The following is a 25,841-nucleotide window of genomic DNA, read 5'->3' on the forward strand; positions in this document are numbered from 1 at the left end:
GGGAAATCAGAAAGATCTAATGCAAGCAGTTAAAAGTGACATGACCTTCTGTAATGTCACTTGTCACAGACTTATGTGCCACATACTGGTAGAAGGTCTTGAAAGAACCTAATTCTTGGTACTATTCTTTGAATGTAATACTAATACAGATGACATTTTAAAAAACGCATGTAGATGTCCTCAAAAATGGCATGTCAGCTACTTCATAGACAAACAGTAAGCAGATGTTGTTTAAATGTAGCAAAATTAGATTGTTTCTGTGCAAAATAGACCTTTTGAAAACATACTAATCACAAAAGGCAGTCACAAAAGGCATGCTGCCTTTCCTATTGATCCATTCCCACCTTCATTGAGGTAAAAGAGTTTTGTCTATAAATATTGTACAATTTGTACTTTATACAAGATTACAGGAGCACTTGTTCTGTCACAGCAGCAACTACGTGCAGTTTTCTTGAATAAGGTTACTGCAAGGCAGCACAAATACCGTATTTGCATCATAGAAAAGATCCAAATATTTATGGACTAGAATGTTGTCTTTTTAGTTAGTTGACAACTAACTGCAACTTGCACTTATTCTAAAAATGATCTGCTGACTAACAAACAATACAGGATTCATGAGAAAATAATTTGTTGTGACTTCCAACATCAACAACTGCAAAGTACACTTGCATTCTATCTATTTAGAAGCATCTTGAATCAAAAATCAATGATTGCAGAGAACTTTACAATACTTCTTGAAAGCACTTTGTGGAAAAGTGGCACACTGAAACTCAAGAACACTTTTAATGAAAGGCCCTAGTCTCTCGTTACCAGCCTGCTGTTTTTCACTGCAAACAGCAAGTCACTTCATGAACTGTCTCCAGTTCTAATTTCTTCAGCTAATCCAACAACATGAAATACACAACATTTCCGTAGATTTGCTTAAATTTTACTTGATTTAGTGCTTCAAACATAGTTGGGTTAAATGAAAAGCAAAAGAAAATAGTTTATGCTGTATCTAATGCTACAGTGTCACAATATCTGCAGATATTTTGATTTTCACATGAAGGTATTAATTTCTGGAAGGTAAAATAAAAGAGAATGAGATTTGGTTCTGAATCACATACCTTTTACATATGCAAAGAACGTAGTCAGAATTGTACTGCTCAAGGCTGTTTGGATTTCATGTAATTCATACTGCCTACATATAGACTATACCACACATGTGTATCTCACAATTCATAGTGTTTGTGTGTACAGTATAAAATTATATGCAGAATGTCTCAATGAAGTAGAATGCACAAAAGCAGTTAGAATTTTTCAGGTAGATTTGAAATCCTTGAACTTAAAGCAAAGACATCCACCACCCACAAGCTCACAACAGGAGTGTTTTTGTGGTCATTTTCACAACATGATGTCTGCTCCTTTCATTGAATTGTTAAGAAGAAACTTTCTGGGAGATACAGCTTAATTAAAATTTCCATTTTTTTATACCAAATTTATAAGAAAAATAAAAATAAATTAACAGATTCTGATTTAATACCATAGTAGATCTGGAATACTACTGATCCTGATTTATTCTGCTAATGTTTGACCTTGGGGTATTTCCACTGCAGTTATCATCAAGATAACTGACCTACTAGATGTAATAATAATTAGTATGATAAGCTTGCCAGTAAGTTCAGAAGACAGTAGACTAAAAAGAGAAGTATTAGTACTTTACTGCTAAAATACTTCCTGATTTTTACAGAAACACTCAAATACGATTACTTCATCTCACAGAATGCATTTTGTTAGCTTGTTCTGGGAAGTGCTCATGTTGTAATTTAGTCTCATTGTTAATAGGAAATGAGACTTTAATACGGCTATCAGATGCTTTTTGATGCATGTTTCTGATTACACGTAGTTCTGTAATGTCAGCAACAGAATTTTTATTTGCAGTACAATAAATTTCTTGGCAATATGCTTGGGCAGTACATACAGTTTATTATACAAGAACACGTAACCTTTCTCCTGGTTACAGCTTTGTATGCCTTCAATATTCAGTTGTTAATGTAGCTAAGAATATGTAATTTTTATTATAAAAAATGGCGTAAGTAGCAGCCCTGCTTCCCTCTATATATTTTTTCTTCAATATGTGGTTATTTTAGCTTTTTCTTGCATTTACATAATGCACTGTGAAGTGAATATTAGGTGTTTATTTGAAGTATGTCTCCATCTAAAGGCTTCAACTTGCACTGTACATTTGAAAATGTCGTATCTCTGATTTTAGAGTGGTTCATTTTCAGTTCAGCACGACAAAAAAAAAAAAAAAAAACCACCATAAAAACACTCACTGTATGGTTAACTGTCAGTGATAAGTTTACCATACAGCACTAATAAAAACTGCTTAACAAATTTTTATGATAATTCTCTACAATTCTCTACAATATACAAACAATATACAATATACTATAATTCTCTACAATAAAATAGCTTACTATATTTGTTAACAGCATAAAGGAACAATGGTGCTTTAAACTGTTATTAACTTTCTCCAAGTAATATTAACATTCCAGTAGGAGCAGATACCCTTCTCTTATAAACTAGCATTTATTCAAGCAAATCTAACCTTGTGAGCCTAACATTACATTACATTACAATACAATACAATTGTATTACATTACAATTCGGAGCTGTAAGCTTTTCAGTAGGAAAAAAAGTATTACTAATTTTATGGAATATTGCATATAATATACATATTAATGCAATCTCAGTAAAATAAAAAAAAAACAAACAGATATTGGCATATTTTGATTAACACATTAACACTGCAGAATAATTCCAAAGTTATATTAGTATAGACTGAATTAAAACATTTTTAAGGAAAATACAATCTCAAAAAGAATTGAAAAATTCACATGATTACTGGAATTTTTACTGTGAACTAAGCTGATCTTAGTTCATAAAACATTATTTATAGTAGCCACTTTAACTTGTCATGCCAATCTTGTTGCAATTTAAATCCTGATGCAAATGGAAACAAAAATCATTAAAACAATTTCTTAGGAAAAATGCCTCTATGTGCACTTAAGTAGAATTTTATGCTAGATGCCAAAAATATAGCAAGATGTAATTGAACAAGTGTTGCAAAACTTACATTAACTAATCAACTGGCTTATGATAGGAAAAAAAAAAAAATATATATATATATATATATTTAATTTATTTTATTTTTAATGCTGAAAATGCCTAGGGCTGGATTTTGACATTTTGTCTTCAAGAGACCAAAATCAGACATAATATTCCAATTCTGCAGTGCAATCGTTTTTTGTAAACGCTGCTGGGATGAGAACAGCTACACAAAGTTTTAGTGTGAGGTTACTGCACTCTCAGATGCTGTAGATGAGCCTCCATGCAGGGATTACACTGGCCCTGTGGGCAGCCCCGTCTAACCGTAGCTCAGGGAGCCAACTGCAGTATTACATTCTATTATGCTGCTAGAGAGAAACGCTTCCAGCCGAACTTATATCCTTACATAGTGTACTGTGTGACTGTTAAATTAGTGCATAATGCATTTAAAATATTTATAGTGCCAACATTTAGTTAAATAACCTTTATGTAAGATTTATGTTGATTTGCTCATTTCTCATTTAATGGCAAATTATGAAGAGCATGTTTCATAAAGATAATTCTCCATTTAAATTCAGCAGGCCATTAAATATTAAAATTATGTTTCTGATGCAATCTAAAGCAAATTTGTCCAGCTTCAGCGATTATTTGCACTCATAAAAATTAGACTTGATTAATAAAATTTAAATGCTTGATTAAGCTGACATTTTCATGTTTCTTTTCTGATTTATTAAAAAAGCCTCTGTCCCACAGTTGGGGCACTCTCGTGTGTTTTTCCTCCTTGACTGTATGGATTGTATAGAAAGAACAAACAGCTGCATGAAGACAGTGACAGTTCTCAGCAGACTGCTTAATATTCAGGCACGTGTTGCCTGTGGTCTTTGTGCTCTGACAGCATCCAGGCTGAGCACACAGGCAGGCGATGACCTATTTACAAAAGCCTTTCTAACTTCTTTTACTGACGATAACAAACGGAGAGCAGGTTTGAGATTCTGATTAATTTGGCCATGGTAAGAAGGGCTGCCTGGTTGAAAAAAAAACCTTCTGGACGTTGCTGCACTGTTCAGTGCTGTGCTGATTGCTATCTGTAACAGAATAAACATCTATTTCCAGGTACAGAGTGTTTGGCTAGTTAGCAGCAGTCAGCAAACACAATGTGAAACCCTTTTAAGTAATGTTTTAAACTGTTCCAGGAAAAATAACTGTTTTTCTGATTAGTGGCACCATAATTTAAAAATTTTTTACATTCTATCCCCAACTCTGTATTCTCCTACTAGCCTTCACACATTGGAGAATTTAAGGCTGCTGCTGTCATATTGGAGGCCAAGTTCTCAGAGTCAAAACAGGAGGCCAAGATGTAATGGCCAACATGACTACCTTCTTTTGTACCACACTGTGCAAATGACGTATTCTAGACGCAGTCTAGCTAGAATACAGGGACAATAATTACTTTTGCCATAACTTCAAGAAACTTCAGTCCTCAGCTAAAGTTCCCTGCTGTCTCCTTGGAATAAGAGGCACTGGAACTTCTAGCACAAGCATCTCAATGCTGCATCTGCAATGGATCTAAACTTGGTGTTTGCACTGTATTAATCTGCAGAAATCCTGCCAAACTTTGGAGTCATTCCTGCACACTGTAAGACTATAGTGGGTAAAACAAAACAAAACAAAAATGGTAAAGTGAGTAACTGTCTCATTATCTGCTTGCTAACTCACTTTTTCCAGGACAAATAACAGAATGCTAAAGTCAGCTCCTTTTTTGGTGGGGTTTGTTTGTACAAAATGGTGCTCTTTACCAAGGAGAAGCTGACCCAAATTCACCAAAGGTTCTGATACACTGCTGCCTTGCTCCAAAGAGATAATTATTTGGACATTAGGCAAAAAACCTGCAACTGAATTTGGGTGTTACGTTGCTAACCCAAACTCATTGCGTCTTCTTGAGGAAGCAGGGAATCCAGTGAGACGGATATACTCATGAGCATCCTTGTTTCCATTTCCATTTTTGTTTTTCTTATTTCCAGAGTACATATGAAGTCAAAGAACAAAAAGAAAATCTGAGCCTACAAACAAAGGTGAAAAATAAACTATCAGATGAAACCCACATTTACCATTAATTTCTTTGAAGATCAGAGCAAAATTCTCTTTTTGTCCTTTCAGAGGACTATATAAAAAACATCCACAGAAACTGGTCAAAGTCTGAAAATGAAATCTAGTATTTTACTAAAGTTACTGTTCTTTTGTTCCATATTACCCTAAACGAGTCTATCTCTAACTCTTAAAAGAAACACATATTCTAGAAACATAAGTCATCAAAGCTTATTTCATAAAAAATCTCCACTGAAATTAAAGATGTATCATATCATTTTATACCAGTCTTACAAGATTAATAATATGCGTATATACTCTATTACAGATTCGTAAGAATTTGTGTATGGCACATTAACTCCCAGCTGCTCACCATCATTTTCTATGCAATGACGTGCAACTTGAAACTTCAAGAGGAAATCAGCTATTTAATATTTCCTTTAAGGCTCTAAATATTAACAATAAATAGGATGTGAACTGAAGTGATTAAAGTACTTTTCCATAGGGGTATATATGGCAGAGGAACATTTATAGGTAACTCCAAGCATGTGCATTATCCTGCTTACTAAATTTTAAATTACTTGGGAAAAAAAAAAAAGTCTAACAAATAATAGACCAAAAAGGCGTGTAGGATTAGTATCCTTAGTTAGAGAATCACTGGATGGCTAGGGTCTGCAGGGACTTCTTGAGGCTATCTGGTCCAACCCTCCTGTTGAAGTAGAGTCGTCTACAAGCAGGTTGACCAGAACTGTATCAAGTCTGGTCCTGAATATCTCCAAGGACGGATATTCCTCAGTCTCTCTGTATATCTTGTTCCAATGTTGGGCCACCCTCACTATAACTGTCTTTCTGGTGTTCATATGAAATAACACAAACTTTGTTTTATGCCCACTGACTCCTGTCCTGTCATGGGCACCACTAAGAGAAACTGGCTCCTTCTTCCCTTCCCATCAGTGAGTTAAACACATTAAGATCCTTCCAAGCTTCCTCTTCTCTTGGTTGAACAGTCCTAGCTCCCAGCTTCTTCCCCAGTTCCTTTATCATCTTCCCTTTGCTGAACTGCATTGCCTTGACTTCTTGACTTGCCACAACTAAAAATCTTGTATTCATCCACTGTACTTCAGCTATGAGAACAAGCCCACTGCACCTCCACAATCCTGCATGCATGCAACAGCACCCTTCCTCATTACTTCAAGTTTAATACTCTCCTTATCATGTTAGCCAGCCTTCTGGGAAAGGTGAGAATGACAAACTTGGTGAAGTGGATCTTGTTTCTTCCTATCAGTCCTCAGTACTCAAAGAGGACCCCATACCTGTGAAAACAAAGTCCCTGTTGATAACAGCTGTGCAACTGGTTGTTGACCCACCAGATACAGTTGTTCCTCTTTCAACCTTTCTACCTCAATGGCAGCACTGAGGGGAAAACCACTTAGGCACCCTATCTGTCACCTGCACCCTATCAGTCAAGGGAAAACAGGAAGAGATCCAACATGCCAGCCCAGCAGCTGAGAAAATGTCGAAGTCTGTCCTAACCATAGAACAAAGAAATATGTACATAGGAAAAAAAAAAGAGACCAAACATTTTAGTTGGTAACTCATGCAAACCATGCTGCATTTGCAGTACATTTTCTGACCACATAGTCAACTACTTTGTCTCAGAGAAGGGGACAACAGCAGCTGGAGAGCAGGAACAATTCTAATTACTTTGAGAGATTATCTGTCCATCCCTTAAGTCAGGCAGCTCTAGCAGGGAATCAGAACAGAACCAAAGTAGATTTTTTTTTTTTTTTCCACCAGTTTCATGAGATCCTAATAATTACTGCTTAGAAATAGACAGAAATAGAAGTGAGAATAAAGATCCCAGACAGAAGTGAGAAAAAAAATTCCAGACAGCAATGCTGCAATGCTGCTCTTTTTGCAACTTTACACAGGTGAGATCTTTTTTTCCAACATACTCGAAAACATCTCATTAACATTACTTGTACATTTCTGAAAAAGAATGAAAAGAAGCTACAGACCCCATCACACTTTCTGCTAATTTGGATACAATTCTTTCAAATGCAGCCATGTGAGGATGAATGTATCTGGTTATACAGTTATTGCAACTCAATTTAGGTTTCCCAGCAGGTAAGGCGACTTTGTATCGTTTGCCCCAAGCAGCCCAGGCAGTCTGTTACCATGACACGTTTGGTTGCCCTATACTTTCGATGCGCACAGGGCCATGAGATGCAGTGGTAGTACTTCCCTCAGCAGGTAATAGGTAATAGGAAGGGCTGCTTCCAACAGCATGATGATATGAAGCTATGGCAGTGGGGATGGGAAAGTGGAAGCAGTTGGTACCTCTGTTCTCCCTCAGAGAATGTGAAAAAGACACTGGAAAAAAAGTGTGCGCATGCAGAAAGCACTCAGATCCAATCATTTCCAACCTTGTACATTTTGGTGGTGATTGCTTAAGATCAAAACTGCAGTCATAATGGAAATAGATTATATGGTGAGATCAGATACTTAGGAATATGTCTATTAGGAAGTGCAGGAATTTAAACACTATTTTCTTAAGTCAAGAAATATCCTTGGGGAAAGAAGCTAGGTAAGCTTCAGGCAAAAATGTTGCTGCAAAATTCAGAGGAAAGCATTAAGAATGCTTTTTCTGTGGTTTTTCCTAGCTTAATACTGGAAAGAAATATTTATTCTGTGATTTTTACTTCCTGTCGTATGAGTCAATGCCAGGAATTTATCTGTTTTAGATCAGTTCTCAATTCTCACAGATTATTCAGAAAACCATCCACTAAATCTACATCTGTATCGTTTCTCCTACACTTTCCTTTGTTACAGCACAAAACCTCACCAGTTACCCCAGTATTTCATGCAAGAGTTTTCCGATGAAAACTTGCCTTTGAGAAACACAACTAATATTAACCTTCATGTACAGTAGAGAACCCAACTTTTTTTTTAAATTTGTGCCAGCATTTGAGTAAAACCACAGTAACAATCAATGTTACAGAGTCCAGCTGAATCCAGGAAAGAAATAATACCTAATATGCACCTTCATCTCTCCACTGGACTTTCCATCAGACTTGCATTAGATAGATGCACTTAGGGCTCTCCCTTGCTCAGCTTTGTTGCAAATTTAATTCAATAAAGAACTTGCACATTGAACTTATAAGGAATCAAATTAAGTGGCAGAATAATCACGCACTCCAATGAGCAGCAGCGCCTTTTTAGGAAGGAGTAAACTAGACCACTTTGCAGGTGAATTATACCACAAGCAATTATGTTACAAGCTGCTTCAAAGAAACCAATGTACAAGAGGAACAATGTACAAGACTGAAAGAAACCATGGCTGTTGAGAGAGATACTCAAATGTGAATGAGTTAAGGCTGATCCAAGGGGACAGAAACCTACTGAATCATTTCCTTGATCTGAAGTGAAGCACAGTCACTAAAATTTTCATTGATCAGATAATTGATAATTATTTTCTTGAAGAGATATTACAATGAAAAAGAAGTCTTTCGAACTTCTTTTCAAGGCCCAAAATCTAAGTATCTCCCATTCTCATGAAACAAGTTCGAAGTATGTACACTTTAACTACAGTTCTCCACAGAGTAAGAAAAAACAGCAAATATATTTATCTTCTTGTGTTAACTTAAGGATTCCAAAGTAACATTTAAAGGTAGATGTTATTTCAAAGATAAGTATCAGTGATGCACCGAGGTATAAAAGAAATCTCTAAAGATCTGGGAACAGAAGCAAAATCAGATGAATCCTGAAGCATTCTCTAGCCACCAGGAAATACTGCTTAATTACTTTAGTTCATATTTACATTTTGCATAAGAAAACAGAAATATTTAAATGACTCCTAATCTAATGATAGTGTGCTAATGACCTGAGCTAAGCACTAGCAGTATTACTGAAGATTTGTGAGTTAATTAGAAAGACATTCAATAAGTCAGCAGACCACTTCATAGAAGACAGATGCTCGCTATGATGTTATAACCAAGCTCAATTCATTAAAAATGAGATCCCAACTTCCTTGTAATAAATAAAAAGTAGTAATTAGCAGCACAGATATCAAATATTTAGGAAGAATCTGACTAGTTGATACAAGCCATACGGCTTGGTCTGAAACAGTCTCAGCAAAAGGAACGTTTTCAGAACACCGCTTGGTGTTCTCAACAGAGAGCCCATCAGTAGCTTCATTATTTTGTTAACAAAGTTATACGATTCAATTAATCTTCACAGGCAGGTGTTATTTCAGAGAGAAATTAAGTGTATTGCAGCTCACAAGCAAAATCACTCCTTTGATAAGGGATTTCAGTTACTCATAAAATCTCAGATGGAGAAGCTTTAAGCATTTCAGGCAGCAGGAGACAAAGGCCTGTGATTTAAGAAATATGCCTTTTCAAGCTTGATCTTAGGCTCTTGCTAGAAATGACAATTTCTGGGATTAGGGAATATCTCTATCATCCCCACCCTTTATTTTAGATGACCCTTTGAAGCCTAACAATCTTAGTGATGTGGATAGGTAACACCAGTGGCCAGGATCAGGGCTATATTAGCTCCTCCGGTTACTATTAATTGCAGCTACTAGACATTAGGGTCATATGACCATTCAGGCTTGAAGAAACCTGAGAAAGGGTTTAATCCAACCTCATGCCCACAGCAAGGTCAGCAATGAGGTCAGGTCAGGTTGCTCAGGGCTTTAGCCAGCCAGGTCCTGAAAACATGCAACAGAGGCTGCACAGTCTCCCTCGATAGGTAATCTATTTCACTGCTTAACTGCCCTCACAACGAAAAAGATTATCCAGCCTGAACCTCTTTGGTTTCACTGTATGCCTTTTGCTCTCCCACCATCTGCAGGGAGCAATGAAAAACCTAGCTTTGCCTTCACAATAGCCCCCTTGCAGATAGAAGAGGGCTGCTGTCTGGGTCAGCTGAAGCCCCTTCTCCAGGCTATTTTGAGCCCACTTCCCTCAGTCTCTCCTGTGGGTCAAGTGCCTCTGCACATAGCTGGCCCTCCACTCTACTCACTCCAGTTAATTAACTTTATTCTTGAATTGGGCTGTCCAAAACTGAACAGTATTCCAGATGTAATCTCACAAATACTGAGGAGAACAATTGCTTCCCCTAAACAACTGACTGCGCTTCTGGGGTTAACATAGCCCATTATGCTTGTGGTGATTCTTGCTGCTGCCACATTTACCTTGCTGTCTACCAAGTTATCCAGGTCCAGTTCAGGAGAACTGATCCCCTGGCAATCAATCCTCAGCCTGTATCTTTGCGTGGTATTATTCCATGCAAAGAACAGGACTTCACATTTTTCCTTATTGAACTTAATGAGGCTTCTATTGGCTCATTCCAACAGCTCAGGTCTACCTGACACATCCACTGTATCAACTGGTTCCACGGCCCTGGTGATGGGATTGCTGTCTGTCACTAGCTACTGGACACTGATGAAGACATTAAATGGAACAAGCTCTTGTATGCTTTGATACTCCACTTATTACCGACCTCCAGATGCAGCGTGACCCATTAAACCCTATTCCCTGAGACCAATTACACTCCTTCTCCTTTTTTCTTCTTTTACTCCACCTAGTTTTCCATCCAGCTCAAAGTGTCGTAGACAGCAGACTGCTTCTGCGGAATGAATACTGAAACAAATATTAAACTCATAAGACTGAGCAAAATCCTTAAGCTGCTTGGATACTAGAAAATTTGCATAGCACAGAATACAACTTCAACTTTTGATATGTACTCCTGAAAATGTGAACTATGCTTTTTTAAATTAATAAATGTCAGTTATTAGTAAATGTTTGCTATTCTATATCCCAGATACAAGCATTTAATTATATAACGGCATAGACGAAGAAGAAAAGGTTTATATTAAGCTTGATGAATGGTAACATACTAAAGATAAACTGCAAAATCTAATAAAGTGTGATACATTCTGAAACTGTTGACAATTTGTAATCATTTTAACCTTTAACTTCAGTATCTGAAAGAAAAAATGCAACATAAGGACACAGTCTCACACAATCGTTTCCAAAGAATTTGGCTTCCCATGACCTATAAGCCTCTCATCTCCGCTCCCACACAAACCCTATTCTGAGGATAGTATGTGCTCTATATCTTTTAAATGTATTTTCAGCAAAAATGGGCACATTCCTTGGACAGCTGGAGAAAAATTAAATTGCCAAGTGGGGAAACTGTCCACTGAGTATTCAAAAGAAAACAATTTTCGAAAAATGTCATATTTAAAAATAGTTACAAAGTTGAATCTGTTATAAAAAGAAAAGAACATACATGTGCTTGAAGTAGAGAAGACTTACTGTATCATGTTGCCTGTTATCTTTCCCTGATATGATCAAGAAGTAGTTCCATGCCAACAGCAACAACAAAGCCAGTGGTATCATGTAGAGCTCAAAGTTCCAGACCACAAAAAGGAAAAGCTAGAAGACAGAACAGGAAGAAATGTGATTCAGCTCAGCATTACATTAAGCTCTTCAGGATGGTTAAAATCAAGACCAACAAATTAAAATGATTCTGAAGTAATGATTCTAAATCACATCTATTTAGGCAGGTAAATTGTTTAAACATTTTGCTGAGTGGCCACTTACCTGTGTAAAACAACTACTAGCTATTTAATAGCTTTGTAGCTTCATTTTTGCAAAGGAATGTTGCTATAGAGTAGCCTGAAGAAATGTTATTTTTTTTCTCATTAAAAATGCTCATTTGGACAAAATAAACCAAAATGGCATAACAATAAGATCTCAGCATAATAAAGAAAAGGTTGGTTATTTCTACAGTTAATTTGCTGTTCAAAATACAGAACTCGATAACTTTGTAGTAATGTCACACAAACAGGAATAAACAAATCTGAAAAATTCCTTTGTACAGAAAAACCATGCCAAAAAATCACAGTAACAGGGAAATGGTGTTTAAGTATTTTAATCAAAAGAATGTAAAATAGTGATGATCTCAGTATCACAGGAAATGGGACTGAAGGGCAGGCTAAGAAACTGCCCATGTCTACTCGTCCAACAATGTTTACTTGCTCAATTTGAAGTGTTTCCTCAAAACATCCTGAATGTTGTTCAGCACAGTGTGGCCAGGTCACATCTCCCTCAGATGTGAGCCACGATATGCAGGGCTGCCTCTGGCACCGTAGCATAGAGATTATGCTCCAGCAGGACCCATCTCCACCGCACAACTCCCAACACTGCAGCTCTGTTGCAGGGCTGTGACGCGCTCCTTAGGGTGAGCTTTAGCCTCAGGTCTGTCAGATATATCAAGCAGTACAGAGATGACTTTGTGGAGCCTGGAAACCCTAAACATTTGTTAGATGCTGCAGCCATCTGTCATCTGGACAGATACTGTTCCTTTTTGATTCTAGAATGAAATTATTGGTTTTCGAGAAAGAATTAAGAAATCTGGATTAGACAGGGTGAAGCTAAACACAATTCTACATCTCATTTCACTTATGAACAACCCCCCTTTTAATTTTAGACAGCTATTGCCATAGCCTGGAGTTGTTCTCTTAACATATGGCCAAAAAGCACAGATGAAAGTATTATAGAAAATTACGTTGCTTTCTGTAGCTGGACATACACTTAAGTTTCAGAAATCTTGCTAAGTCATTTTCATCCAACTAGATAAGCTTTGGAATATTTCTACTTTTATTATCAACTGACCAAAGGCGTTGTGTCACAGAATTGCAAACCTAAAGCCATGTTGCTCATTCTGCTAAATCACTCATGAAGATGTATATACATTTAAATAAGAAGAAAATAGGCATTTCAGTATGTATCCCTATTTAACAGCCTTCTGTTGGATTTCTGTTTTGAGTTAGAAAAAAATCTTACCAAATACTACCACATATAAAAAATAAAATAAAAATCTGTATTTAAAGAAATTTTCTGTCTCCAGATCAACTAACCTATCTTACTCCCCAAATTTCTATCACTGAATGCTGTACGTACAGAAGTCCTGTGAGTCTGCAAGAGAAATACAATAAATACTGAAAGGACTGAAAAAGCTCTGTGTATGACATATGTAAGAGGATACTGGCACTTCTAACAGTTAATATTTCATTTGAAAGAAAACCATCTTTTTTAGGTTGTTTAGTTTAAAAGGAAATCTGTTAGGAATGGTAATGAATAAGAAGCAAACAACAGCTCACAGATTTTGAGAGTTCTTCCACTAGCTTTCTAACTACCCTTTTGAGAGCAAGATCTGCAGGGACTTGATGCTGTAAATTTGATATAGCCAATTTGAACCAGAATTCACATCTCAAAAGCAAAGCAAAAAATCCCTGCACCCATTAACCCCAGAAATGCCCTGAGTCAATGGGTACATGCTGAAGGGGGCTTTGGAAGTCAGCAAACAGTATCCAACCACCATTAAAGAGGGCCCCAGAGATTAACAGTTCAGGAATGGCAATACATAAAGTCCTCCTTATGTTCCCATCCTACTTTTGTTAAAAAGCTGGGAAAACAAACAAACAAACAAACTTCAAGTAATATTCCAGGCTCCAGAGAAATAAAATCAGCAACCTAGATGGTCTCAGGAGATACTGACCAGACTGGAGACTGTGGAACATGGTCATCATATAGCTTGTACTTCAGAACATCAATGAGTTCTCATTCAAATACTCCTCATCTGAGATTTCTACATGTGAAGTGATCCTTAAGGTCATTAATTCCTTCAAAAACTGTAATCTGTAGGCTAGTAAGATATTATACTAAAATACTACCTTTTTATGACTTCTATGGACATATCTTTCCATAACGTGACTATTATTCCTGCCGTTTCCTTCAGATGATTTTGTTGACCTTCCAGCCTCATTTCCACTTAGTGCGGATGAATTTTAATCAGTTTTTCCTTTTAGGCACCTGTCTCAGCCAGACACCAGGAAAACAGAGAATCTGTATTTGCAACACAAATGAGGTATGTGCTGCAGGAGGCTAGCACAGTGATGGCACTGCAAGTGAAACAGGCTCACTATCTTCCCAGAACAAAACTGGATTCACAGAAATACACAAGGGAGAAAACAGAAAGATTCCCAGCTGTAAATAAAAGTTTTCTGTGAACATGAATAATCCCAAAATCTATTGCAGGACAGGAAGAAAATCCAAGGGCTTAGCCATAACACATAAAGGACCTAATGCTTATGGGGAAAGGGAAGAAGCAGTGTGTACTAAACTACTTCCTTAACTTCATTTCATCCATGAAGGCAAGGAAAGTCTACATATCCATTCAATGAAGACATACAGGCAAGAAAAATAAATAAATAAATAAATAAATAAATAAAATCCAGGAAAACTAAGAACAGATATAAAAGGGCTGGTCTAGGATTTGTCCATGCCTCTAAAACATCCACTGGAACATGGATTCTATCTGTTTCACTCTCTACCAAAGAAATAATGGCTCTAACTTTGCTTAAAAAAAGATCCGTATCATAACTGAAACAACCCAACTATTTTAAGGGAGGAGTAGGTGTCTCAAAGGTTACGGTTTAATATAGCTGCCATCTCCTACATAGAAGACGATAGGGGAAGACTTTTTTCTGAGATCAAGATTTTTATAGTCGCAGGCAAGAACTGGCCATTTACAACATCACATCAGTTGATAATCTTAGCGAGAGACACACGCATTAAATGATCATTCAGGGAGACACATGACACTATCCCTGGTGTACAACACTTCAAAAAATAATTTAAGTTGGAATATTGAATAACCTATTCTTTTGCAAACTACGATATATTTTAAAAAGAAATCTCATCCAAAGTGATTAACACTTCCTACTGTTCAGAAAAAAAGCCTGCCCTTTCAGACTAGCAGCTGTGGATCATTAGCTTTCCAGTGATGAGATGTGTTTGATGAGTATTTTTCTTTCTAATTAAGAGATGAGATCCTCTATTTGACTCTCTCTTCAGACAGAAGTGAAGAGAAAAATTTCTGCCTATGTGGAAAGGCCATATTCTACAGAACAATCATTTCAGATTTCTTTTTATCTACCTCCACCCAATTTCATTTCATTTTTCACAGAACCCTGTTTGCACTCGCAGACTTCCCAGCATTAACCCTTGTGTTCCCTAGCTCCTTTTATGTTTCCTTTTAACTACCAGCAGAAAAAAAGCATAAAAAAAAGAGCATTCCAGACAAGAGATATGCACACACCTTCAGGTGCAGCAGGGAGTAGCTCACAGCTGAAGGAGAAGGGCTGCAAGCACAATTGTTTGAGAACATTCTGACAAAAATTAAGAAACTCTCTCTTCACAGAAAAGCCTGGCTTCAGAGAAAACCACACAACAGAGCAAAAGATGCTTCCAGTTGACAAGCTGGAAGCTTTCCAGAGCCTGCAGCCTTACAGCAACCTTGATATCTGGATTACCTCGTAGCAAAGAAGTAAATGGAGCTCAACAGCATGCCAGCCTTCAAGCTTTGACGGCTTGTCACTGCCCTGACTGGGAACTGGAAGCCTAAGGAGATGAATCACTTAGTGAGTCTCAGGCTGACACTGCAACCATGCAAATCTGCATTCACAGCACCCAGAGTCACAGGCTGTAAGGTGTTCAGCAGTGAGGTGAGATATGGCCGTTGTCGTCACTGCCATGTCAACAGTGCATGTCACTCAGACCACAGCCCCCTCTTCTAGTTAGAGCTTTCTTCATCTTTTAAAGAGGATTCTTACAGCCTCATTTATTTATTATCTATATCCATTCACTGTCTACTTTACTCAACTCCTGATTATCCTCAAAATTCAAAAGTTGGCTGTATGGAGTTTTGGCACAATCACAAACAGAGCCTGTGCCTGCAACTCCAGTGTGCTCTAATCACAAGATCATCCATTTACCCTTTAAGCTTAAAAGGACAATTGTATTTCCTGAGGCTTTGTCCCTTGGATGTATTCTCAGAAGACTGGGAAGAATGAAAGATAACCTGCATATCTGCATAGTACAGACTTCCTATTAAGTACTGCAGGTTTTAAGGCTCCAGTAAAATTCTGCGTTACATTTACGCTACAAAAAACTTAAACATAACTTTCACTGTAACTTCAAGACTCGCACTCAGCAGCATCTTCTAGTAAAAAAATTAGTCTGTCATCTCTGAAGATGATGGCTTCTCATCTTGTATGACACTTCCATTTAAATAAATTTAGCTATTTCACATCCTCAACATACTAGTATTAATGTAAACGGATACAGAAGTTCATTTAGACCATGATACCCTTGCGACTTCCAAATATATCATAAAGCATCTTCCAGCAGTTTTTTCTTTTAAACTTTCTTTAAATTCCATTTCCAACTACTTGGGTGCTGGTAGAGATAGGCTTTGAAAGATATGAATTTAAAACACACAATATTCAATTTCTTTCAAAAGGCAAAAGTCAACTTATGTCTACACTATTTTGACAAGTACACGTTGGATTAGTAGTGGTTCTCCTTTTCAATTGGCAGAGGCCTTAGAAGTCTGAGAAATTGTGAATAATTATTATTTTTGAACCTACAAGAAATTTGATGGGACAGACCAAGAGTAAAAACGGAATGCAAAATTTTAGGAAAGCCAAATTCCGTCTTTCCATAGTGAGCAACACCCCCTTGCAATCTGTCAATCTGTCCTTTGCAAAGACAAAGAAGCGAAGCAGAGTGGGCAGATCTTTAAGGAAACCTTCTTTAGTGCACAAGTGCATAGCCCTGCTGAAAGGGTTTCGGGGTACTGGTGGAGATGAGCCAGCCCAGAAAGTCATTTGTGTCCTGCACGACAAAAGGAGTAGCCAGCAGGTCAAAGGGGGATCCTGTCCCTCTACTCTGTGCTGGTGAGATCTCACCTGGAGTACTGCATCTAGATGTGGAGTCCTCAGTACAGGAGAGACATAGACTGTTGGAGTGTGTCCAGAGCAGGGCCACAAAAATGACCAAAATGATAGAATGCTTCTCCTACAAGGACAGGCCTAGAGAGCTGGGGCTGTTCAGCCTGCAGAAGAGTAGGCTGCAAAATGACCTGATAGTGGCCTTTCAGTACCAAAAGAAGGACTGTAAGAAGGAAGGGGACAGACTCTTCAGCAGGATCTGCTCTAATATGGACAGAAGGAATGCTTTCAAACTAAAAGAAGCGAGATTTAGGTTAGATATAATGAAAAAGTTTTTTGCCATAATGGTAGTGAAGCACTGGGCACAGAGAGGTGCTAGCTGCTCCATCCCTGGAGATAGTCAGGCTCAGGCTGGACGGAAGTCTGAGCAACCTAACTGAGCAATAGGTGTCCCTGTTCACTGCAGGGGGGTTGGATTAGGTAATCTTTACTGGTACCTTTCCACTTAAATGATTCTAATAACTTTAGCTAGAAAACACACTTAAATGATTTCTTGCATCTCCCTTTTCACTTCTGGAATTACACAATGTGATTGAGATTTTAGTCATATCAGATCTATTTAATTCACGTTAATTCATCTTAAAAAAAACAAACATAATTACAAGACAAAAATTAATACTGGATTAAGAATTATTTTAACATCAGTCTTCATTAGGTTTTTGGTACACTGAAAGATCTAGAACAGTTCTCGTTAGACCATTTTAATCCCATTTTCCAGAAGAATATTCAGGGAAAGAATTTCCATTTCTTACTAGGTAGAATGCTTGTCTTTTTTTTTTTTCCATGACAATGTATACCGCAAACCCAAGCTTCTACGACACCTCCGTTCTTTTATCAAAGTCTGGTGTAATGCCAATTATTAAAGAAGAAATTCTAACAATTAGAAATGACTCACTTGATGTTCCTTAAACCACCCAGGATGTTTTGAAACACATCTACAGCTGCATTGACTAATTAAATCTGAAGAACCTTCATGATTATACTATCATCCAATGACACTGCAGTGTGAGCTACCTGAGTTTTTACAAGCTTGTCAGAACCAATAAAACCTCCTAGTTAGAAGCTTAAAATTTTTCATTTAATTTTTTTTTCCTTACAAGTTGTAACTGACATTTCATATCATTTTCCAACAGCATTAGATTAAAGTGCTAAGACTTTGCTCTGAGAATGCTGACAATTCCAGGAAAGTGAAGCCCAGAGCATGAATACAGCACTATTTTAAACAGCACATGAATTAGTAATGTAAAATTCATGTCACCGTTAACAGTTGCACATAGTAAAGGTTGGTGGAAATAAAAAAGGCAAAAAAAAAAAAAGGCAAAAAAAAAAAAAAAAAAAGCAAAAAAAAAAGTAAGTATTTACAAAATGTGGAATCTCTTGGGTCATTTCATCTTTACTTACCAGTTTCCGAGCTGCAAAGTTAGAACTCAGGTTAAAATTAGAAAAGGGAAATATGGTTCACTAAGACCATTATGATATCAAACTGCCTACTGCCATTGTTACAGCAGTTCAACAGATTTGTTCTCTCTGACTATTAAGATGCGGACAAACCCAGAGAAATTGATACTATTTTCTCTATGAGCAATAATGCTTGATATCAAGTAACAATCTCCCAGCTAGGATACACTAGATGAAAGGAATGTCTGGGAATGGCTTCGTGGAGCTATGGTCCCATTCTAGTACCACATTTTCTGAACAATACCTAACTGTTCTCTGAACAACCCAGGTCTTTGCTTTAGCTACGTCACCACAAACACAAACACTTTAATTATTTTCTAACTTGAAAAGTGCTTTTAATACCTGTCCTTGGGCTGATTCTACTTTCACATAGAACTCTTACAGTGACCCACACTTCCTACTATGGTTCTGCTGTGAGTGGTGGTAACTAGTCATAAGGCTCAAGCCATATTGTAACTCAGTATCTGATTTTAATATGTGCTTTTAGAAAGGACATATTTAGTCCTTTCCCCATTGTTTCCTAACTTAAAAATTCCTTAAAAGTTGCTTAAGGTATAAATAGGAAGATGCCATTTCTGTAGCAAGTGACATATATACAAGTGATAAGACATTTCTAAAAAGTACACTTCAAATAATATTCGACTTTGAGCATACAAATTTATATTACAAATCATGTTCCTTTTACACAAAAATTTGAAACCAAGCAGATTTCTATTCTATTACAATTGCACTGTTAGGAGGATAGGATGGTTGAAAGTGTAAATGCATGTGTCACTTTAGAAGCACAATCCTTTTGATTTTGTGAGAAATGCAGAATCATAGTATGGATCATACTCAATAATTACAACTACTTGTAAAGTAATTGCATGTGAAAGAAAATCATTCAGAATTTTAAGAGAAACACTACGAAAGTGGAATAAACAGAAATAGTCATCATTTTCCAAATGTTGAAAAAGAAAAAAAGACTTACGGATTTATTTTTTTTTCCCCAAAGAAAAGTAGGTCATGGTGTTTAAACTTACCAACTGAATGAGAGCTACTTTGACTTCACAAATGACTAAACTGTGCTAATCTCTACTGCCACCAGAGAAAATCTACACAACCTCTCCCAACCAGGTATTCTTAATCACCACCAAAATAAATTAGGAAGCCAGGCTTTTGGCTATAGGAAAACCTATAGACTGGCAACAGTCTGTCAGAAATGACAGAGACAGAAATATAATTTAAGTTGCATGAATAGTCTGAAGTCACCTGGTTAAGAAGCACACTGTAATTTCTGGTAATAAAAGGCAAAAATACTGGTTTGTATTTTGATAACCATACTCATGTTTGGAACTAACAGAAATTGTGGATTCCATAGAAGCAAAAACAATTCCACAAGCGGTTCTGGAATCCCGCTTCAGAAAAAATGTACAGCCCCCATTATAAGGAAGACACTTTGGCTTAAACATTTAATAAAGGCTAAACCCCGTAACTAGTTTCCACATTTATTTGGAAATAACTGCACAACACACTGGTTTCTCTGATGTCCCACAGATGTCAGCTGGTCACACAGCGATTGCTCTTGCTGAATCCGTACCTTCACTCAGAGGTAAAAGCGATAAAGAATCATGGAACAGGAAGAAAGGAGAATTATCAAATGTCAGATTCATGCAGTAGTACATGCAGACAAACACACGTTTCTCTACTGATCTCCTTAAAATCCTTTTTACATATTATGGTCTATTGTGGAAGATGCCACTTGCCATCAACTATAATTTGATGGCAAGTAATTGGTCCAACGCTGGCTTTAATGTGCAATGAATTAATCAATCAATCAACTTCAGTGAGCTTTTCAGGTCGATCTTCGCATTAGAGACTGATAACTTGTTTCATTTTATTGTTTTATGACATCTGGAGTACTGGCAGTGTGTAGCTGTAAAGGATAAATAAAAATAAAGGGCAAAAATATGATGAAGGGTTTGGAGGGCAAGGTGCATGAGGAGTGGCTGAGGTCCCTGGGTGTGCTCAGAGCAGGGCAGAGGAGCTGACGGGAGCCCTCACGGCGGCTGCAGCTCCTCACAGGGAGCGGAGGACAGCGCTGAGCTCTGCTGTGTGTGACAGCGACAGGGCCGAGGGAACGGCATGGAGCTGCCAGGGGAGGGCAGCTGGGCGTCAGGGAAAGGGGCTGCAGCACAGGGCGGTGAGCACGGCCCCCATGCCAGAGTTCAAGGAGGGTCTGGACAGTGCTCTCAGACACAGGGTTTGGATTTTGGGTGGTGCTGTGTGGAGCCAGAAGTTGAACTTGTTGATCACTGTGATTCTATTCCACTTAATCACTTCTTCCCCTGATTCTATTCCATAGACTCACTATGATACTTTGAAAAGCTGAAGATTTGTCTTTCACTGTCCAGCTTTCTTTATGTAAACAATGGCTTAGATTATAACACATTTACAGTGTAAGATAATGTCCTTCTACCTATTAATTTACTTCATTGTAAGTATATTTTAATGAATAATAATAGATTTCAGTTACCTTTCCACTTTCTACAACATCAATTCTCATTCTTTCTTGTAATTTTCTAATTTTCTCCTTCACTGATTGCTAGACTTCTCTTTAGTTTCAGTTCTGAAAAAACTTACAGTTAGGTTTAGCATCTCTAGCAACGTGCATCTGTTTCTATTTGCAACTCTAATATTTATCCAATGCTGATAACACTGACTTCTCATTTCTTTAGTGTTCTATTCTTTCCCCATAGACTCCATGTAGTATTACCTCCTTCCATCCCAAGTGATCAGCATAAACTTATTTAGACACTAGAGATATCTGGAAGTAATTCTACGTGCGTATTTTCCTTCAGTGTTTACCAAGTCTCTAAACTTTCCTGTGCAGGATAAGATTGTAGATTGCAGAAATGAGAAGTCAGCAGAGGATGCTTGTTTAGACAGGAGAGCCAGTGAGCTCCATGTGTTTGAACAACCTGAATTCTATAGTAAAAGGATTGTCCCTGGGCTAAAGCCACTGAGATAAGTATTTTTAGTTCCCTGGTAGGGTATCTGTATTCCATATTCTGTAATGCTTTCTTCAAGCAAAATGTAAAATAAACTTCAGTTCATTTTTAGCTGGCAGTGTTCTTTAGAAGACTACAGTAGCTCAAAGTAGTTTTTACCAAAAAAGGTAAAATATGTTTATCTCCTTACAGGTATAAGTGAAAAAAATACACAGTAAGTAAAAGAAAGATAGCTGCTTTTAGCATAAACAGCACAAATAACTTCAGTGAGATAGTATTTTGAATACAGTTAGTGATATCTTGTATATTTGCATATCAAGACTCCTAACAAAGAGAATGCAAATGAGTGGAAAGATGGCTACAAAAATTCCAGTTTGTTAGAAACAGTCACAACTAGGATAAATAAAGATTTTTTAAAGTAAGACCACTAACGTATCAGTCATTATTTGGCTGACTTCATTTCCTCATGACTTTGCTAAATATCTCAGACTGGCACCAGATTAATACAGCATTTCCTACAAGAGCTATCATTCTGAACTCCTGGGAGATGTACAAGAAATGAAGTCAGACGCTTGGTTAAGAAATAGGGTGTCATCCACAGTGATGGGCAGTGCACTTTCACTCTTGTGAAAAGTTCACTCTCAATACCCACTGAAATGCCCACTTAACTGGGGCCAAGGATAAAGCTTCACATTTTACTCTATTATAGAGTAAGCAACAGAGAACAATGTCTCTTTGAGAAACCAGATATGCTACCTGAAGCAAAAGAATGTCAAGGATAAACTTGCAAAAGAAAGATGACTTCATTTTGTTAAGAAATTACAAAAAAAAAAAAATCCCTCAAAACCTGGCTACACAAAGGTAAGCATTCATATAAGATGCTGGAAAACCAGAAATGGGAAGACTGAAGGAGAAAAGAAGGTAGACAATATTTAGAAGTTCACAGCAATAACAACAAGCTCTATGGACATCAATACACCAGGTAGTGGATAACCCAAATAAAAAGAGAAAAAACATACTCTGGGGTACACCTCACAATTATAGAGACTAGCCTACAAACATTTTCTGAGATTTTGGCACCTGCTTTTTGAGATTCAATATTGTTAGCTCTATTGATAAAAGAAATTTTTATCTATATCTTACAATGCTATTTCTCAAAGGACAAAAATTCAACAAAAAAAGATTTTCATTTCTTATGATTGTGAGTGGAAGACTATTTCCCGCTGCTTTTGCTGATGCTTCTTCAGGGAAAAATATATTTTCATGCTATTAAAAAAAAAACAAACATGCCCTTTCAATTTTTTATATACAATAAATTTAATTACACCTGTATTTCTACAAACTACATTAGATCATATTTAGCACAGAGAGGTGTGCCTAGAAATTTTCCCACTGTTTTTATAGTTACTTTATCCAGCAAAAAAATGCTGCAGTCCAAACTGTCCATCTTTCTACAATTATCTCTCTCCATACTGCAGGAGCTTGCAGGAATTGTGTTTGCATACTCCAAAGAAAAGATGTTTCATAGACTTTTCCTCACTTTTCAGTTGATAACTGTTTTAGGAACATTACCTTCATTTATTCAGACATCTGCTACTTATACGTGCTCAGCCATACTTTAACACAGAAAAGTCATACAGCTCAAAAAAAACATTTAAAAATTACTGAGCTATTATCATCTTTAATAATGCTTACTCACCAGTGAAGAATACTGCAGTTTACAGATCCTCATTTCAATGCATATCCTTAAAAGGTGAAAGGGGAATGCAGAATATTTTATTGCTACCTGCACAACACTATACCATCATTCTTAATAGTCATTGCTACACTTGCAATTATTTTTCTTTTCCAGAATAGCATAGCAATAAGAGTAGCGGTGTCAAAGCAGAGAGATACATATTTCTTTATTTCAATGTGCTACAGATACCAAAACTGACAAGATCAAAACCTGAAAACAGAGATTTCATAAATTTAAGTGAGCACAAGACTTAAATTATGTCTATGAGGCCTACTCTGAAAGTAATGCCTGCTATTTTACGATGTTGGCCCATGATGTCAGAGGCAAATGGTGTTGAATACAACTATGTAGATGTTGATGTTGAATCTTCCCACCAATATTCTGTTACATTTTGTTCCTGTGCAACAGATGGCAGCAGAGGGGCACTCTCACATAAGAACACCTGTTGTGGAAGTGTGCATGCAGCAAAGGTGTGTTAATTAATTCCTCCATGCTGAAAAAAAGGCACTCTCTGACATTTAAGATGCTTGCTAAATATTTGCAGACATCAAACAGTGGACTGGAACACAGTGAGGTGGTGAGTGGCGTGTTTCAGCAGTGGCAACAGCAATGTGAAAGACAAGCCATATTTTGGATGCCTGTGCAGAGCTCTCACATCACAAAATGAAAACTGTCTTGACCAGCTCATCCATGCAAATAGACAGATTATGACCAGGGAATGTCATAATCCGCCTATTAGCAGATAGGATCCGTGTATGGATCTGAATATCAGCCTTAATACAATGGAAACAATGCTGGCAGTGCTGGAATATCACAAAGTTTGCACCATGAATATTCACAGGAGAACAGAAAGAACATGCAAGTTTGTCAGTACTGACTGAAACAATATGTGGCTGAACGGGACAGTTTCCTGGACTGCATCATTAGTATTGATGAGATGTGGTGTCACCACTACAAGCCAGAGGCAAAATACAGTCCATGGAGTGGTGACATGCAAATTCCCCATCAAAGAAAAAGTGCAAGACAGCCTTCAGTGGGTAAAGTCACATACATTGTCTTTTGGCAGGAGAAAGGGGTGATCATTCCAGATTTACCTGAAACTGGACAAACCATCAACTCTGACTGCTACACCACGACACTGATGAAACTGAAGGCTTGAACTTCCAGTTAGATGACAGTCTTTCTCCTGAAACATGATAATGCCACAACCCATACCAGTTTGAGAACCATGGAGTACATTGCCAATCTTGGGTGAACTGTCGTACCACACTCACCACACAGACCAGATTTGGTGCCTTCTGACTTCCATCTATTTGTTCTGATGAAAGATGGACCGCATAGGCTACATTTTCCTAGCAATGATGCTGTCATAACAGCTGTTAAACTGGGTCACTTCTGCTAGTGCAGATTTTTACAAGTGCGGCATATGGGCTCTTGTTCATTGCTGGTGAAAGTACACATCTAGTGGTGGTGACCATGATGAAAAAAAAGGGTTTTAGCTAAGAATTTGCTCTATTAAATAGTGTCGTTCTCTTTTTATCTGTTGTAGTTTCCATGGAACTAAATAGGAGGCATTACTCTCAGCGTGACCTATATATATGTCTTCTACATCTTTCAGTCAAAATTCCAATAATTAAGTGGTCTAGCACTTCCCATTCTAAAGGATTTTTTCTAACTTTAAACAAAGTTATAATGCATTTGTTAATTAAAATGCACCTTTGAAATGTAACAAGAAATCTTCTCTAGTGTAAAACGGTTAAACGATTGCATTTTGGCTTTCAAACACAAATTCACTAATGTTTAGTTGATTTAAGCAAGCTTTTTCAACTTCCCTAAGCACTTCTGCATTGCTAGAAGGCCAACACAAAAATGACCTTGAAAATCTGAGAGTAAAGTTTGACCTCGTGACTCTCTAAGATGAAGCATGCTGTAATTACTGACCATTACACATTTTCATTTTCATTCAAGACAGTAGGCTTGAGCAAGCCACCTTCCTTCTTTCCTCAGCTCCTGAGCACCCATTTCCTACCCAAGGTTTTGAGGGAGAGGAAGGCTGATTTTTTCTAAAAATCTTGCAAAGTACTGTGGAACTGATCTCCTGCACTAAGGGAGCTGATGGTTTATGTGCAAGCCTAGACTCTTCAGAACTGCACCATACTGCTTACTACTCAAGCTAATGCACTGCATAACAGCAGCACTTGGTCACTATCTTTGCAGTGACAGATGAAAGTGGGCCACACGTTCTCAGAGACATGCTTATGATAGCTATTTGCAAGACTCAAGAATTCAACTGCATATTTTCCAGAAAGACTAATGCTGCAGGTACAGATCCTTTACCCCACTATTGCAGACTCTCATCAGATCAGCTCTGAATATATACTTCTCCTCTTATCCCCTCATTTTCTACATTAACCTAACTTCTGCTGGAAGGAAACAGGACTCACATCCCACTGCTCTGTCTCATCTCATAAACTGTGTTCTCTTATCTTTTTCTTGCTCTCTCAGTTTTGCTTTGATGTTCAGCAGAATCCTGAATCGTCTTCTTTCCAATCCTTTTCATTCACTTCCTGCTTCCCTCCAGAAAACATCATGAAGTCAAACCAGGATTCCA

The 25,841-nt window shown here is 37.4% G+C and overlaps 1 protein-coding gene across 5 annotated transcripts in view; it reads right to left on the minus strand.

Annotated features, from left to right (window-relative positions):
* MCTP1 (multiple C2 and transmembrane domain containing 1) overlaps nucleotides 1-25,841 on the minus strand; it is a 252,740-nt gene that overhangs the window by 41,423 nt on the left and 185,476 nt on the right. For all 5 annotated transcript variants that reach the window (XM_052700796.1, XM_052700793.1, XM_052700794.1 and 2 more), the window contains one exon: nucleotides 11,502-11,621. In XM_052700796.1, the coding sequence (XP_052556756.1) occupies nucleotides 11,502-11,621 (120 nt within the window). The remainder of the gene's footprint in view (nucleotides 1-11,501; nucleotides 11,622-25,841) is intronic.

The sequence above is a fragment of the Tympanuchus pallidicinctus genome, unplaced genomic scaffold (genome assembly GCF_026119805.1).
Source record: "Tympanuchus pallidicinctus isolate F22 unplaced genomic scaffold, pur_lepc_1.0 scaffold4, whole genome shotgun sequence".
In the NCBI taxonomy this organism is placed as follows: Eukaryota; Metazoa; Chordata; class Aves; order Galliformes; family Phasianidae; genus Tympanuchus; species Tympanuchus pallidicinctus.